Source organism: Filobasidium floriforme (assembly GCF_021052385.1).
Source record: "Filobasidium floriforme strain CBS 6241 chromosome Unknown HD553scaffold_1, whole genome shotgun sequence".
Classification (NCBI taxonomy): Eukaryota; Fungi; Basidiomycota; class Tremellomycetes; order Filobasidiales; family Filobasidiaceae; genus Filobasidium; species Filobasidium floriforme.
In genome coordinates, this window is record NW_025763622.1 from 1,915,103 (window position 1) to 1,931,599 (window position 16,497).

The 16,497-nt window shown below is 52.6% G+C and overlaps 8 protein-coding genes across 8 annotated transcripts; 6 read left to right on the forward strand and 2 right to left on the reverse strand.

The window, feature by feature from the left end:
* Positions 1-2,017: 2,017 nt before the first annotated feature.
* Positions 2,018-2,406, forward strand: HD553DRAFT_266187 (P-loop containing nucleoside triphosphate hydrolase protein; the record flags this gene model as incomplete). Its single annotated transcript, XM_046177469.1, has 2 exons — positions 2,018-2,149; positions 2,215-2,406. The coding sequence occupies 2 exons, from the start codon at positions 2,018-2,020 to the stop codon at positions 2,404-2,406; spliced, it is 324 nt and encodes a 107-aa protein (XP_046040495.1).
* A 490-nt stretch (positions 2,407-2,896) lies between these two features.
* HD553DRAFT_303601 (uncharacterized protein) lies at positions 2,897-4,607 on the forward strand. The gene is made up of 2 exons (XM_046178892.1): positions 2,897-3,570; positions 3,693-4,607. The coding sequence occupies exons 1-2, from the start codon at positions 3,342-3,344 to the stop codon at positions 4,196-4,198; spliced, it is 735 nt and encodes a 244-aa protein (XP_046040496.1). The 5' UTR covers positions 2,897-3,341; the 3' UTR covers positions 4,199-4,607.
* Positions 4,608-4,651: 44 nt separating this feature from the next.
* Positions 4,652-5,859, reverse strand: HD553DRAFT_18939 (uncharacterized protein). Its single transcript, XM_046177006.1, has one exon. It carries the CDS (start codon positions 5,790-5,792, stop codon positions 4,698-4,700), a length of 1,095 nt encoding a protein of 364 aa, XP_046040497.1. The 5' UTR covers positions 5,793-5,859; the 3' UTR covers positions 4,652-4,697.
* Positions 5,860-6,829: 970 nt separating this feature from the next.
* Positions 6,830-7,327, forward strand: HD553DRAFT_19022 (uncharacterized protein). The gene is made up of 2 exons (XM_046177010.1): positions 6,830-6,945; positions 7,026-7,327. The coding sequence occupies exons 1-2, from the start codon at positions 6,898-6,900 to the stop codon at positions 7,218-7,220; spliced, it is 243 nt and encodes an 80-aa protein (XP_046040498.1). The 5' UTR covers positions 6,830-6,897; the 3' UTR covers positions 7,221-7,327.
* A 936-nt stretch (positions 7,328-8,263) lies between these two features.
* On the forward strand, positions 8,264-8,568 carry HD553DRAFT_338570 (uncharacterized protein; the record flags this gene model as incomplete). Its single annotated transcript, XM_046182352.1, has 2 exons — positions 8,264-8,308; positions 8,404-8,568. 2 exons carry the CDS (start codon positions 8,264-8,266, stop codon positions 8,566-8,568), a joined length of 210 nt encoding a protein of 69 aa, XP_046040499.1.
* A 651-nt stretch (positions 8,569-9,219) lies between these two features.
* Positions 9,220-11,240, forward strand: HD553DRAFT_347322 (uncharacterized protein). Its single transcript, XM_046183289.1, has 6 exons — positions 9,220-9,434; positions 9,524-9,824; positions 9,886-9,940; positions 10,009-10,252; positions 10,330-10,725; positions 10,816-11,240. The coding sequence occupies exons 1-6, from the start codon at positions 9,249-9,251 to the stop codon at positions 11,110-11,112; spliced, it is 1,479 nt and encodes a 492-aa protein (XP_046040500.1). The 5' UTR covers positions 9,220-9,248; the 3' UTR covers positions 11,113-11,240.
* Positions 11,241-11,897: 657 nt separating this feature from the next.
* HD553DRAFT_347323 (peptidase M50B-like-domain-containing protein) lies at positions 11,898-14,071 on the forward strand (the record flags this gene model as incomplete). Its single annotated transcript, XM_046183290.1, has 17 exons — positions 11,898-11,999; positions 12,071-12,197; positions 12,271-12,291; positions 12,355-12,380; positions 12,458-12,466; positions 12,528-12,568; positions 12,694-12,713; positions 12,800-12,818; positions 12,900-12,983; positions 13,070-13,155; positions 13,243-13,345; positions 13,426-13,490; positions 13,536-13,588; positions 13,662-13,742; positions 13,809-13,838; positions 13,901-13,987; positions 14,058-14,071. The coding sequence occupies exons 2-17, from the start codon at positions 12,112-12,114 to the stop codon at positions 14,069-14,071; spliced, it is 825 nt and encodes a 274-aa protein (XP_046040501.1). The 5' UTR covers positions 11,898-11,999; positions 12,071-12,111.
* On the reverse strand, positions 14,010-16,350 carry HD553DRAFT_19065 (uncharacterized protein). Its single transcript, XM_046177015.1, has 6 exons — positions 16,159-16,350; positions 16,041-16,092; positions 15,858-15,976; positions 15,205-15,762; positions 14,450-15,142; positions 14,010-14,395 (listed from the first exon to the last, which is right to left on the reverse strand). The coding sequence occupies exons 1-6, from the start codon at positions 16,294-16,296 to the stop codon at positions 14,183-14,185; spliced, it is 1,773 nt and encodes a 590-aa protein (XP_046040502.1). The 5' UTR covers positions 16,297-16,350; the 3' UTR covers positions 14,010-14,182.
* Positions 16,351-16,497: the final 147 nt, after the last annotated feature.

The window sequence follows — 16,497 nt, forward strand, 5'->3', positions numbered from 1 at the left end:
GGAGGTTGCATGTACGTCGCAGCCACCTGCATTCGACCAGCCTGTTGCCGAGCCTGCCACCAAGCAGGTGGAGACCTCTTGGCGTTGCTGCACTGGGCACTCCTGTGGCCGGGCTGCCAGCAGTTGTAGCAGGGTTTCCCGCCGGGCATCCTCGCAGCGTCCACCTCCATGGGCGTAGCACCCGACGTGGCGGCCACCGCAGGAGGGGCAACAGTGGTGTTAACCACAACAGGGTTTCGGGGAGCGACGTGGTTACCTGCGTAACGATTCCCGCTCGTGTGGGCACGGTTACCCGAAGACGTGTGCCTATGGGCTTCCGCTTGGTCTTCGTACCGACGACATTCCATCTGGAACTCCGCCAGCGTCATATGCTCCTGGTTGGGCATAGGGATAATAGCGTCCTGAAAGGCCTGGTTCAGGTTGGCGCGGAAGAACGACCGTTTGCCGTACTCGTTGAGGTTTGGGAGGAGGGCGGCGAGGTCGTTGAACTCGGTGATGTACGTACTCAAGCTCTTGTTGCCCTGCTTCAGAGAGTAGTACTCCTTCTCCGTGGCAAGGATGTTCCTTCCCCCTCCGTACATCTCCACGAGCAACGCCTCGAACTCCCGCCAGGTGACCTGAGTTCGCCCCGACGAGTACTCCCTTGCCCATGCCTGGGCCTGCCCATCCATGTACGACTCCGCGTACATAATCTTGTAAAGGTCGGTGTACAACCCCGGCTTGACTTGGAACTCCCGGTTGCATTGGTCCAGGAATCCCCTAACCTTCTCTTTCTTGCTGCCATCGAACCTGTCCGGCGTACCGAACTTGAACAGCTTCGCTCTCGCTTCCTCCGTGGCCGTCGCCGATCGAGTGTCCCTCGACATCGCCAACTCCATCATCTGGCTATGCATGTTCGCCATCATGGAGAGCAGGGCGGAAACGTCCGGACTGGTAGGAGGCGCAGCGGCCGGAGCAGGGTTAGCTGCTGGGGGTGTTGACTGCACTTGTGGGGGAGTCTGCCCCATGTTGTGGGCCGGTGCGGCCTGCGTGGAAGCGGTAGGTACCCCCGTGGCACCTACCTCCGGTTGCTGGTGGGCAAAGACGCACTGGTCGTTTACCAGCGTCTCCCCAGTTGGGTTCCTCCACATGAACCTTCCTTGTCCATCCATCATCTGCATGTTCCCGTCTTCGCTCAAGACCGGGATCGCATCCGCAGGGATGGGGTGGACAGCCCTATCCGGTCCGTAACACTGCGTGAACGTATTCATCGTATACGGGGTCTCCTAGTCGGGGTGTTTGGGTGATCCGTTATTCTATAAGGTTCGCCAGCAAACCTGAATAGTAACACACGGGACTAGAAGGTACGGGTAGGGTAATGAATGTAATAACGGATGTCTAACTACTACAAGGTGCTAGTTAGACATCTTCGAACACATCTCCTAATAGGTCTCCGAGAGAGTCTCCGAGAGAGTCTCCGAACGGACCTCCGTACGAGGTGAAAACCTACATCCCGCGTGTGTACGACATGCGTACCGCGGATGCCTATAATAGACGAGGGCAATTGAACACCGAAGCGGGACATGTCGAGTTGCCACAGTACATAAGGACTTTGAGCCCAACTCAAGGTCTTCCAGTGCTAATTAGCAACATATTCCCTGAAGTCGCTCAGATTGAAGGTCAAAGTCTGGATCAGCAGTCAGATTACTTTGGCGGGCGGGCCATCTTAGCAGCACGGAACGACTCAGTTGATGCTGCCAACCAAGCAGTATTGGATCTGCTGCCAGGCAATGAGCACAGTCTGAAAAGTGCCGACTGTGTAATAACGGATGGAGAGGAATTGGCTGAAGGATTAGCATTCCCACCGGAGTATTTGAACTCCCTTACAATTCCAGGCCTGCCGTTGCATGATCTTCGGTTGAAGGTCGGCGCACCTATCATTCTTTTGAGGAACCTTGATGCTGCGGCAGGCCTTTGCAATGGGACTCGCTTACTACTCTTGCAAGTTGGACGAAGGTGTCTTCAAGCCAGGATCTTAATGGGTGATCATCGTGGAAAGACAGTATTAATCCCTCGGATAGCCTTGGACACCGTGACCAAGACCTTACCTGTCAAGTTACGGAGATTACAGTTTCCAGTCAGGTTGGCATTTGCTTTGACAATTAACAAAGTAAGTTACATTAAGTGCATTGAAAACGTGAAGTTGAGAGCTGATTGAATTGATGTGAATTATAGGCGCAAGGTCAGTCTCTTGACAATGTAGGGATTGACCTTTCATCACCGGTCTTTGGACACGGTCAATTATATGTCGCTTTCTCAAGAGCGACTCATCCTGGAAGATTAACGGTGCTATTGGAGGATTCTAGATATGGATTGGAACGGAAGGTTAAGAACGTGGTATATAGTCGGATGGTTGAATTGTATTAGTCTTAGTAATTTGTGGTCTCTTTTACGTTTCTGTTTGTCATTTCTGTTCTTGATCATTGTATTTGTACTTATGTGATTGTTCTTATAACAATTGCCTTTCTATCAATTTTTGCCCAGGGCCGGCTCTAGAATCAGATAATGGACTTTGTGAAAATTGGCATAACTGACACGACTTCACAAAACGCTAACAACACAAAACACCGAAACACCTGACGCCCATCTCATGGGTGAAAGAAACTAGTTATATATATAAAAGAAGACGGAAAAGACAAGTTGTATGGAGACAACCTGCGCACCTATGGTCCTCTAGGAGTCTAACCAAGCGAGATTTATGGTTTCCCTGGAGTCTCAGCTTCACAAAGTAAACAACTTTTGAACTGAATATCGACGGCGCCGCAGGTGACGTCGGCAGACACAGGCAAAGCAGCAGACGCCTATCTCATAGGTGAAAGAAGCTAGTCCTAGTATAAAGAAGCACGACTAGCGTAATTGGGAAAAAGGGACCAGAGGTGGGTGCTTGCCGGAGCCCGTAGCGCAATACGGCCACAACTGTTTCCGATCCCTTCCTCCCCTGACATCCGCCGTTCGATCCATGCGATAACAACTGACTTTTGCCCCCTTTGCCCCCTCTACGACATATCGATAACCGCCCATACTCCCGACAAGCCGACATCGCAGGTTCCCAACTACCCCTTCGTCACGCTTCACGATAATTCTTTTTGCTTGTCAGATCACCTGCTCAGCGCTCCTATGATTCTATGAACGCATGAGCCTATGAGCTATGAGCCTATGATTCATATCGGCCATCGTGGCTCGGCTTGGCATATGGCTCATCGCCCCGTACCGGTTGAGCCGCGAGTCAACGCATCAAAGATCAAAGATCAAAGGATCACTCCAGCGGCCAGCAATTCCATCAACATGGTATAACATCTTGCATGTTGCATGTGACATTCGAGTATACTACTCAAAATACTGGTTACGCGCTTACACAGCAGTGGTGCGGCAGTTCACCTCCTCATTCTTCTCTCTGTCATTCACATTGCGCTATCGACTCGGTGATTCAAAATCCCATCATGCAGCATACCGCGCCAGAAACCGAGCGAAGCGATAACGCCACCAGCGATACCTCCAAGTTCAAACCGATGAGACCGGCTGATATGGCTGGTACGTCTTGAACTCCCATGTTGCATCTCGTACGATCCAACCGTAGTGTGAACGATCTGCTTACGACCTACATCGCTTGTCCCTCTTCTTCTTCCCCTTTATCCTCTGATCGCCATCATCAGACGCTGTCAAACCGCTCGAAATGAAAGTCAAGCGTACCAACGACCCCTATGCGGATCAAGAGGCGAGATGGAATCTCGTCCGGCAATACGTCGTCAGCGTGCTGGAAGAGGAAACGATGGACCCGTCCATCTATGCTGCCGCGACGACTGCGGTGTATGACATGGAGATGGGTGGGGACCCGCGTAATGGGGCGGGAACGATGACTCGCCGGGAAGACGGCCTGCATGTGCACGGCCTAAGAGTCAGGTTGAGCAAACTCTTGCTCGACTACAGGGAACGTCACCGCGTACCCGAATCCGCCGAAGGACACGTTCCCGACGACGTCTTCCTCCGTCGATGGACAAAGGCCTCGAGGGTCTTTGGGTATCACGACCGTCATTTCGTCAGACGGTGTCAGGCCGAAAAGATTCGGATGCCGGATGACCTGGCGTTCCCGGACGATGGCCAGACGACCGTCTTCGAATTCGGGAGACGGATCTGGTTTGATGAAAGGGAGCTCGCGTAGCGGGAGAGGACTGGTCCTGTGACCCGTGCGCAATCGTACCCGTCGAAAAAGGCCGTAGCTTCCAAGCCGCCAGTCCACGATGATGGGCGTCACAAGTGATCGACTTTGGTGTACGAAGGCTGTCTGTCTGTATATCACAAACGTCTAGTACCTGGCTCCGACTTAGGAGTACGGATTTACACAATTTACATACGAAGGAATACGTTCTGCTCTCTTAGAATGTGCAGCTTGGATTGCGACCGGCTCCTACCAGATGTCTCTGCCACGAGTCTGTCCCAACCGACGCCCTGACAAGCATGGCACCAAGGTATATCATTCCAACAGCTTTAAGGCATACAACAAGCCTGGTCGAGGTGGTTCAACCGACCTCCAACTCTGGCAGAGACACCTTCAGCAAGTCGTGCAAGAACTGGCTTAAGCGACTCGGTCAGCTGCCATGGGCTGTGCTCGGGAACTTGTGTTTCCAAATCGACTCACTGCACAAAGACCTTCGTCTTGTCTAATATGGCTTAACATCATAGTTATTCCAATAATGAAAGTCATCATCTGCGTCGTCGAGCCCGTCGTACTTATCGTACTCGTAATGGAAATTATATTCCTGCTGGACTTGGGGTGCGAGTGTAGGTTTGGTCTCGTACACTTCGGCCTTGACGACCGGCTCCGCTTTGACCCGAGAAGACGGAACAGAGGCTGGTTCGCTCCGTTTGACAGCCTGCTTGGTCCGCCTACCGGTAACGGAGGAGCCAGATTTATGGGCCGCCTGGACTCCAAATGACGCCGATGAGGACGATGCCGCTTGGCCGTAAGATCGAGGTTGGCGGTCGGACAGGAAGGGTAGATGCGAGTTGTCAGGTTCGGTCCTGACAGCCGAGGCTGTGGTCTTGGTGGTGGCAGACTTCTTGGTCGTAGGCGCTGCTCCTGCCGTTGTCGTCTTGTTTGTAGTCTTTTTCGCTGCTGCTGAAGTCGAAGCCGGGGCCGTAGCAGCCTGCTTCGCAGGCGTCTTCTTTTTTGCCATAGCTGCAGCAGCACTGGCTCCCGCCGCCTTGGGCTTCGATGATCCGGCTGACCCGCCCAATAACTTCTTCTCAAAAGCATCCACCTTTGCCAGATCCGCCAACGCCCTCTGTCTGACCTTGGCGATCTCTTCAAACTTTTCCATCCTCTTTCTCTTCTCCTCCTCCGCCTTCTTTGCTGCGGCGTCTGCCTTTTTCGCTTCAGCCTCAATCTGTTTGGCAGCGGCTTCAAACTGCTTCTTTGCCTGTTTCTCCCTAGCCAGGATATGGGCTGGTACTCGCAGCGTCCCCTTTTGCTGATCAAACGCTGCCATCAACGTCTTCTTGGCCGGTTCCTTGGTCTTTCTCTCTGGCAGCCCATAGTGCGCACATTGAGCGGTATAGAACGCGGTGCTCTGTTCCTTGAGTGGGAAAGGAGCTCTACTGGGATCGAGCAGTTGTAACAGGGTCGTCTGATCGCATCGAGGGATCCTTTGATTGCCAGCGGTTTCGACCGCGAATGTGAACTCTGGCGTGTTTGTCGTCAAGTTTCGATGGTAGGTGAATCGAGATAGCGGGTCTACGGGAACGGCTGATGACATGGCTGACAGGTGTTCAAGGAAGGTATGATGACGCAGGTGATCGCGACCGTAGAGATGACGGTCTCTTTGGGGGAGGCAGACGAGTATGAGTGGTGTAAAACGAGATCAATCAAAAGCTGATCAGCCCACCCTACGCGCTTCGACCGCGACCTTTCCGGAGATGGCCGGCAGAGATCAGAGAGGGCTTTGAGCTTTTTTTGTTCCAACTTCTTGGTTCGACCCGATTTACAATAACAAATGAGTACACGAGTATACATGGTATCCACCATTAATGGTAACAGATGGCCCTGAACACGCTTCGACTGGACGGTTTGAGCTGATGGATTGGTCCCAGTAAGTCTCGTCTCGCATTGCCATCACGCCTTTTGATCGGAAGAACTGATCAATCAAAAATCAAACGGAAACCGCTCTGTCCAGATGCAACCAATTCGATTAACTGACCTCGTCATTAAACACCGCGGAGTACTTTGGCCGATCAAGAAGCTTGTTGGGTCCGGATCGAAAGTCACCTCGTCGACCCTCTGAAAGGCGGAACTTCAAACGTCATTTCTCATATGGCTACTGCTCGAGCGGTCTTCGACGTAGACACCAGCCTGTCGGAAAATTGGCGTTCGGGACGGACGGGAAAATGCAGAGAATTTCAACAACCGGCAAGCTCTCGCCGCGTTGACGTTCAGTTGCACCACACAGATCAAATTTGCAATGTCACACGACCGGCGCAATCATCGGTAGGCAAGCAATCCGATGATGAGGAGTAGCACGCAAGTCCGACGACCTCGGAATATCCGCCAGTGATCAAATGACTCGGAGAGGATAATATCGCGGGCCGGGGGTCGCCCGGCGAGTTTCAGGTTTCATTCAGCTTATCAAGCAGCGGGACCGCACGTGCACCGTATCGCAGGATACTCCTTCGTAGTGTCTTTCTGTCCGCTCCACGCTCAATGGCCAAGAGAACAGGGTTCGGAGTAAGCTCCGACAAGCTGTGTACCGAAAAGGTATATATACCGGTCCGTTCCCCTCTACGTTTTTTCTTCTTCTTTGCCTTCCCGTGCTCTTATTGACTTATCGCTCAACGGATTCTAATACCTCTTACATCGAAATCAACATGTCCGACCAGTATTACAGCTACCCTACCTACGGTACCAACCAACAAGTGCGTCTCTCTAAATATGGGCCGGGTGATCTTTCCACTGTCTTTGTTGAAGCTGATCCTATCTGATCATCGTACTACAGGGCAATCGTTGGTTCGCTGGCGATTATAACCCTTCCGCCCCCAACCCAAACGCTTATAGGTACGACAACAAGGACGGAAGTTCGTTCGACAAGTACCCCGACGGCTCGAAACGTTGGGACAATGGCGAAGGCTATGAAAAGTACACTCCTGCTCCCTCGCAAGATCCGTCTGCTGCGAACCAACAAGGCCAGTAATTCATGGAATTGTCGACCCTTCCTCGATGACGACGAGTGCGATCCAAGAGGAAGGTAGAGAAGGACCGAGAGGGGGGTAGAGAGGAAAGGCAGTCGCTCCGGGGTGAGCGATGAAGCAAACGATAAGAAAGAGGTTGAAGCAGCTGCAAGTTCAGCCTCGACATAGACAGGACCGACCACTACGGAGAGAGTGGCAACAACACAAACACTACGATGAGCCGAGTGCCATCTGTTCGACGCATCACCAAATTACCAGCGAGATCTGGCATATGTCCAACCAAGCAGACACCCCAATCAGCCGAGTGCCATTCGTTCGACGCGCCATCAAGTTACCAGCGAGATCTGGTAAATGGGCGAGTACCGATGTGCCGAACGAGTCGATCTCTGTGCTCTGCGAGTAGAGTTGAGGATGAGGAAGGGAATTGTGCGAGGACGAGGGATAGGGGGGGATCAGCCGAGGTGACCCTGAGGGAATTTCGTTCGAGGCTTGCGATGTACATAGCGGATTATCGAGTACGATGATTGTGCGCCGGCGAAATATACGGGGCGTTATGGGTCCTGAGTCATGGGCGTTAATGTCGGGAGACTCTCTAATGTCGCTTACCCTTCCGGTTTAGAGCTGAACAACATCTGCCCCGAGGCAAAAAAGCTAAAAGAACGCTTGTCAAGTATGCCGTTCACGCTATAGCATCTTACTGTTCTTCCGCTTTCTATCGCAAGGTGCACAGCGCGAACCGAACGAGATCCGACAACGTCGGCGTTGCTGGATGGGGTCTCGAGGGAATGTCTTCGGATCCGCACGTGCGTTCGAGTCAAGATACTCCGGTTTTGGTATCTCCGCCGACAGGGCTAGGTCTCGAAGGGCAGACGGTATATACACGGTGACGGCCACGTCTTGCGAGCCAATCTCTCCCACTACCATTGATTACGCTGCTCCATCCATACCATCCACACATCTATACTGCGTCCCGACTTGGTGTCAACCTCAACAACCAGAATCAACCGATAAAACCCAAATTCGAGACAGAACAACAATCGATAAGATGCCCGAGGGTTACGATTACAAGAGCAGCGGTACCAACGACCAGGTCAGCACCTACAACGCTTTCATTCCCTAAGAGCTAAGAGTTGATCCCCCACTACTCGCTTGCTAACTCGACTTTTGCACCACTCTCTATACCAGGGTAACCACTACTGCAGCCGCGACTATGGCGACTCGGCTCCCAACCAAAACGCCTACCACTATTCCAACAACGATGGGAGCTATTACTATTCCAACTCGAACGGGTCGACCTATTACAACGACGGGCAGGGGAATGCCAACTACAACCCTCCTTCGGGCAAGTGAACGTAAGGGTTCGTACGGGAGGGGACCACGTGCAGGAGCAGGAGAAGGGTGTGTTTTTGACATGGATGATGGAGAGGTTCGGTTTTGTACGCCAAAGGGAATGATGATTATATGATGGACTGGGTTTCAGAACTCGACAGAGCTCGACTTTGATCAGGTGGCGACGAGCATCTTCCTGTTGCTTCTTGTCCCGGCTCGGCCAACGCTTCATCGATAGGTGCAGGAGGATGCTGGTATGCTGATCGGCGACGCCCCAGGCCAACAGTTGTGACCACTCACTGACTAGACACTCGGCGAGAGTCGTTCGGCAACGAGGTTCGAGTGTAGACTCTATGTCTATCACCATGTACACCATGTCACCATGAGTCTCGACCTCGGCCTGCCAGCCTCGACGGCTCGATAGGGTTGCCGGCTGATCTCGGTCAGGTGACATCCGTTTCGGCAGCGAGTCTTCCGCCAAGAGAGGCTCGAGGTCGGCGTGCCTGAGAAGAATTCCCCGGCATCGCTGGAAGCGAGAGAGAGAGAGGGGACGATCCCCGGCGCGATGTTGCGTCATGGTCGCCGGCTAGAGAATACAAGGAGAATGGCTATATATAAGGATGTCGCCCAACCTGCACAGCGATAGTCTGGTCCTCCAATTTCTTGCCATAGATCTCAGCTACTCAGCGACATACACCACAATGCTATTCAAGTCCAAGAACGTACGCGCTACCTTGACCGGTCTCTCTTCGAAAGAGGGCCTTCTCCTGGACATACCCTCGAATGGCAGGCTCGTGGCTTGCTCGGGCGATACTATCCGGGGTGTCGTCCAGCTCGAAGATCCGGGAAAGATCGAATCCTTGTCCATCGAGTTCGCTGGGTACCAGGTCAGTCCCTACTTCGCCCCACGGAGATCACCCGGTCACTTAAGACCCGACCTCACGCTCACGATCACGTTCTGTCTCTTGACTCACAGTACGTATCCGTCGAAGCCATGTCCACCGGTTACAACACCACAGGGTTCAATACTGTAACAGCGCTCGGCGGGGTAGACGCTCAAGTAGGAGCTGCCCGAGCCAGCGCGAAACCCGTCAACCATCGGGTGGCTACCAAGCTCTTCAGCACTGTCCAGCATATCACCAAGGCTGAAGCTGGAAGTGCGGGAGGAGTGGTGAATTTTGATTTCGTCTTCCCCGACCAGGATGAGAGGGGGACGAGGATGCCGCCGTCTTTGCAACTAGAGTCTACTCGGTTCGCGGGAGGTTCTGTGGGATACTGTGAGTAGGTAGATTCCTGCTCATGGCGAATGGAAGCTGACTTGTCGCTTGTCGAGCAAAGGTCGATATCAGGTCACTGTGCTCGTCGAACGGAAGAGCATGGGTCGGACGAAATCGTAAGCCATCCTCGACCCTTTCGATCCAGGCTCTGGTCACCCAAGCTAATAATCCTGGTTCATCATAGCGAATCCATCATTCTTCCGATCCTCTACATGCCATTCAGCTTATCATCATCTCCCCCTTCACTCGCACCCATCTCCACCCTCCTCGCTCGGACGAATCCCAATGAAGTTGCCGACGTACCAGAGAAGTGGAAATCCGAGATCGTCAAGGATGCTTGGGAGGTGACGGCCTCTGGAGGGATAGGGGGTTTGTTCAAAAAGAAGTCTCGGGGCGATGAAGCCACTGAGGGGGTTGTGAGAATACAGGCAGGTCCACTCGGTCATGCTGATACAGTTTGAGGATTCGAAAACTAACTGACAAGATGATCCGGTTCACCGTACAGTTCGCCACACCAAATCTGGACTTGTGGCCCCCAAGCCGTCCTATCCCCTATCATCTCCTCCTCACGTTCACCTCTCGCACGCCCTCTTCCATCGACCTGACCCGATCTGAGATCTCTTTCGACCTGAAACAACGGATCCAGACGAACAAACGTTCGGCGGGAGTCGCAAAAGCCTTCGAAGAGGTCATCGAACCCTCTCGTTCGTCTGCGATGGGATCCGGCTCGGGGACGGGCGTGACTGTGGGTCCGAAAGGGTTCGGGTTCGAACTGACCAAGGATGGGATCTGGAGCGGGACCGAGGAAGACGGAGATGGATGGAGCAAGGTGATGGTCCAGATGGGGACTGTTCAGATCAACGGTCTGCCGACCATTTTCACCGACGTCACGAGCCTCGTTGTGAGTTATATGATTTTGGAATCGGTCTCTCCTTGAACCTGTGCATCGAGGCTGATCGAATGCCCCCGTTGTTTCCTCTCATCTTGATAGTATCAACTCCGAATGACCATCAACCTGCCAAGCGATTCCGCCTTTGCGGACAAGAAGAAGACTTTCGTCCTCGACCAACCCATTCTCTCCTCCCCCATCTACGAAGGACATCCAGGACTACCTAGCGACGAAGATCAATCCCTCGAACGCCGGAAACTGTTGGAACAGATGCTCAAGATGGTAGGGAAGGACTATTGGGAGGACGAGGAGGATTTCGGATGGTTCCGAGGGGATCCGGTCGGCGGTCTGGGGATGGCAGGGGATTCTTATAAGAAGCTAGCAATTGATACGACTTGAAAGTCGCCGCGGGGTTGATCTGGACAGAGGAAATTTGCCCTTGTTGTAACGTACACATCGTCCGAGGTGACTATCTATACCCTTTCTTGTCTGTAATCAATCATAATATCACCAACGATACCAGTCGCAACTCGGAAGAGACATCGATTGGCATTGCCATCGCTTCTAGCGCAAGTGCCATCGCTTCTAGCGCAAGTGAAGGGTGGAAATAAGCCCGATTTAAGGAGATAAATTGGAACGACTTTGCATTTCTTCGTGTCGAATTTCGACATTACCAGCAACGAAAACCAGGGTCTTATAAGTGGTAGTATAGGCAGGTAGAGGGTACATCCACGGTGCCATCACAGTTTTTATCAAGGGTATCCGGGTCCGTAACCGGATGCTAAAAGCAAAAAGGTGTTTACCGCGGTCACGTGCTCATGCCGATTCCTAAATCGACTGCATATAATCAAATGTGCTCGTGAAATATCGAGCTCACCGACGCATCACGAGCCGCGTTCCTAGGTAAGATAGGATCGTAGAGGGTACATTGTAGATCAGTTTCCATGTCTTATCTCAACATTCCGATGTATAGAAGGTATCCTAGAGGCGAAACCGTGATCAGAATTGGGTCAATTTACCGCGACCGTAAATCAGCGTAAATCAAGGAGTGAAGCGCGAGAAGTCTCAAAATCTATTGCCGGGCGCGAGCACGCGGGGGGTCGTCGGGAGTTTCAGGTTGATCAGCTTCACCGGGGCGCTGCGGGCTGCGGGGAACGGCGGAGATTTGTGTAAGCGATCAAAGTTGATGATGATCAGCGATCGGCGAAACCGAGGTAAACAAACAACAAACAAACAAACAAACAAGATCGATAAAAGCAGGTTGCAACTTGCTTTCGACATCGACCGTGATAGAGTCTCCTAGTCGATCTCGTACCAGCTCGTAGCTACTAGCTCACAGCTCGTCGTGTCTCTTTAGAACAACCTCCATAGGATCACAATCATCTCAAATCGCTCGTGATGTCTCCTACCTTTCCGCCAACGGAGCACCATACGTTCGTCAAGCGAGCCACTTCAGACGTCTTGACGCCTAATGATACCCAAAAGTACATGACTCGAATATCATCTTGAAGCGGCGTGTCTTAGCTGATTCTGACCTCTTTGCATTTCTCTTTGTAGGGTCACCCTGGGAGTAGCAGCGTGAGTTCTGCACCATGAATCATAAATATCGAATCGGCTAATCTCCAGAGCGAATGGTTGCAGCGGGTACATTCTGGTAATCGCTCTATGTAAGCCATCTCGTGTTCTCTCATGTTGACATACCATGGCATTGCTGAGATCTAGTCGCTGCTTGGGATCTGTACAGTATGGCATGGCGAGTTCCTGGTCGCATCTCCCTACTGACCATAGGCTCTAGCTAACCGAATCGCTCGTAGCTCCTCTACTCAACAAGATCATCTACCCTTTCAAACTGCTCGTAAGTACCATTTGCTCGTCTAATCGACCCGTTGACCCCGCTGCAGTAGAGACGACTGATTGCGGCTGTGTCATGGTCTATGGCTATATACTACTTGTGCGGTGGACGTATAACGGAAACAACAGGTAGTTGGGATGCACGAAGCGTGAGTGAACACCAGCTAGTACGATGCAATGTAGAGGGCTCACTGGCTGGAACAACCGGTTTTTCTTCGTGGTCGGCGATAAACAGCTCTCACGCTTTCGCGGGTGTGAGTCTGCTTCGACTTTCGACTCTACAACTCCGTCATGCTAATCCTTTCAGGCTTGATCCCGCCTCATCTTGCCAACAGGTCGTCACCTGCGCCGTTATCGAGTCCATCCAGCTGGACCCGGACGAAGGAGGTGCCACCCGGATGCGAGGCGGGGTTCCCGCCGTGAGTGAAGCCATAAAAGCGATGGTTACGATCCAGTAAACGTCTAGTGGTATTCGGACTGATCCTCTTCATGGATCGGGGTATAGATTACCCTACCCGCTGGGTACCTGGGAAGTAGCCTGATCGGAGCGGCCCTGATCGCTTGTGGATTCGATATCAATGCTAGCAAGATGTAAGTCTGGTCTCCTCACGAGTAGTTCGAAAGCGAACAAGCATCAGATCCCGGATGGATGTCCTGATGTTATCGCATGCGGGTCAGTGCTACATGTGCCCTGGCCGTAGGGTTTCTCATCACGCTCTGGTGGGCTCGAAACTCGTGGATCGCTTGGATCACCGTCCCGCTCTTCACCGGGCTGTTGGCGGTGAGCGCGACATTCTCTCCTCCTTTTCGTCCATATTGCTAGACTGACTGAGAACCAACTTCGAATCCGGCATTTTGAAGCTCTGTTGGCTGATCTACGATTCGGTACCTTTACGGTTCTTGGTCCTGTTCATCGGCGTGATGTCGTGAGTCGACGAGCTGGACTTTGACGTTTTTCTGCTGCTCAAAAGACGCTGCCTTCATCAAGATGCTTCTACGCCATATGGGATATCATCGATGGCGAGTCAGCTTTGACTATTGCTCAGATCTAACCTGGCATGGACTGATATGCTAAACCCGTTGATGTTGCGTTACAGACACGATCAAGAGAAAGGTCAACGGTTCAGATGCTAGCAGGTTCGCAGCCATGATCGGCTTCTTTGGACCTCGAGTCTGGGGTAAGTTTCCCATCGGTCTCACAAAAGTACCGAGTTGGCTCATTTCCTCTACCGATACTCTTCCAGGTGTTATCTGGTTGATCAACTCTATCATCTGTAAGTCCCGCGTCTTGCAAAAGGATACAGCTCAGGCTGATGCGCGTTTCGATGGATATTAGTCTTCGCGGGCGGCATCCTGATCGGCATCGCAGCGTTTAAGAGGAGCAGCGGCGAGCAACGTGAAGCTGCCGACCGATTTATGGGAGGTGAGTCACCAGACAGGAATGTCCGCTCTCGAGCCCGACGTTAACATCCTTAAATACCATTCTTTCGAAGGAACGCCCGGCTGAACACCAGGCAGAACCCATTTTCTGCTTGAGCGCAGTCAGCATCTATCTCTATACGTCTTGATTCCTCCTGCAATGCAATATTCGATCCGTGGTATAATGGTGAAGTACAAATTACACTGTCAGCCAGACGAGAACATCGCTGACCACCCAGAACAACTCGACCAAAATCCTCCAGTAGATAAGCGACCCGTGTTTGTTGGCCGCTTGCGCGATGATCCGAATGGGTTTGGCATGAGCCGATACCCACCGGAACATCAGGTGAATACAGTGTAGTGCTTGAACGAAGGTCGCGATAGTCCGACGTGTTGTCATTGTCTGTTGAGGCTAGTATGGGTCAGCTGGCGAGGTATATCGGCAGCAACAAGGTGGCAGACTCACTTGCGCCCTCTGCCGCTGAGCCATACCCGACCCGGCAGACGAGATCATCTCAATGATAGAAGGACCCTCGGCGAGGAACCCTTCTGACCGAGACGTCGCTGTCGCCCCTGCCCGCGATGTCAACGTGGCAACCATAGCAAGAATTCGGAGAAGCGCGCTGAAGGCATAGCCGATTCGAAATGCTTCGCTCGAGACAACTGGTAAAGGGGTTTGTGTATGCGGTCGGACCGCTTCAACGGAGACGCTTAGGGATTCTGTTTCTTCTTGATGCATTAACGTAGGAGAGGTCGTTATGGGAGTCATCTCGGTCGTAATATCGTTCTTGAAACGTGCCCAATCGTCAAGCGGACTCGGTGGTGCGGAAACGACGAATTCCATAGTCTTTGTTGGTTGCAAGGCCGGAAACGTTCTCTTGGCGGGCGTTTGAGCATTTTCTTGGAAGCTTGAATGTAATGGGACGGCTCGTGGATGTTCCGGTTCCCAATCCATTTCTTCTACCATAGATGTATCTTTGACGGGTGGCAACGGTGCCGACCGCGTGACGATGGAGGCGAGCGAGCGGATGACGGGTTTGCCACAATCTCTGGCGATTGACCGAAGGGAAACCTCCTTGGTGTCCGTGCGCTCGAGTCCAGGCCCAACTATCGATCCCGGCCGGATCCAGCGTAAACAGCTGATCGCATAGAATCGAATCTACTTCGAATGGCTTGAGTCAGATATACAACGGTAATCGTACGACCTGCGCGAGGACTTACCACCATCTCCGTTCCCAGACCTATACTCAGCGCGGTGCCAAGGCCCAACGTATATCCGACGAGCGTAACGAGGCGTAGAGTCGAGATGATTCTCTCGCATGCCTGCCACTCGTCTTCCCCCTCGACCCTGTCCATACGATATCGAAGTGCCCTCCACCAGGGTATCCAACGTCTCGTCAACCAATGCGCAAGTATACCACCCCAGGCATATTTCCGAGTCGCCGTTGCCGCGAATGCCACCGAGGCGTAAAGTAGCGTTCCCGCAGTCCACCCCAACCAACCGGCTCTCCAGACCCATAATTCGGCATCCATGCGAAGTGTCCGCATCCACCGGCGAGCCCTCCCATCCAGTGTACCAGGATCTCCGTCGCTCTCGCCATTGCGCACGGCATCGAGCGGGTCAGCTTTGCTCACGGTCGCCTCCGCCCATATCTTTTCCCTCATCTTGCTATCCCGCTCCTGTATGATCCGTTTGATCTTGGGTTCGCAGGCGGGACATGCTAGAGGGTGGGATCGCTCGAAAGCTTGGATGTCCCATTGAAATATCCGGAAAGCTTCCTGGTGACACATCAGAAGATAAATAAATCAATCTAATGAGTATACCATGCGCGAGTCAGGACAGCAGGGGGAATGGCCTGGTAGGAGCTACTTACATCATCGTCCCCCAGCTGATAATTAGATCGAAAGTCCAGACTAGCCTGCAAGCTTTCTTCGCATTGTGCACAGAATGGGCTTTCCACCGGGGTGGATGGTATTCTTTCCGAGAATACGTCTGTCACGTAAGAGCTGCGAGTCAGCTAAGAAGCCCTACGTTCGGGTCGAGTGAAGAGACTGACCTGTTTGACCGTTGGGTCTATCCGTGGCAGTGGCGGCTACTACCTCGTCATTCTGACGAAATTCTGAATACCTCAGTATGAAGACCGCCTGACCAAATCTTCCGGGACGCCCGCTTACATGACTTAGATTCCTCTGCCCACACAACGGATTGACGCAGTTCCAATCCGAGATCGTCGCCCGTTCGACGAGTGCAGATTGTCCGCAAAAGTGGCAGTCCCGCCAGACCTTGCGTGTCGGCCATCGCAGTCCAAGCATACCATGTGATCTAGGATGTGATGTCTGGATTCGAGTACTATAGCATGGTCTTGGGATTCAGAAGCAGTAGGTCTGTTAGTGACAGGGTTGGGAGGGTCGAAGGGTGAATATGATGTTCGAACGTCATCCCATGTCACTCGAGTCATGTCACGTGATTAAGTCGGTTCGTGCATGGTTGCGAGGTCGATTGTTGTCGATGTC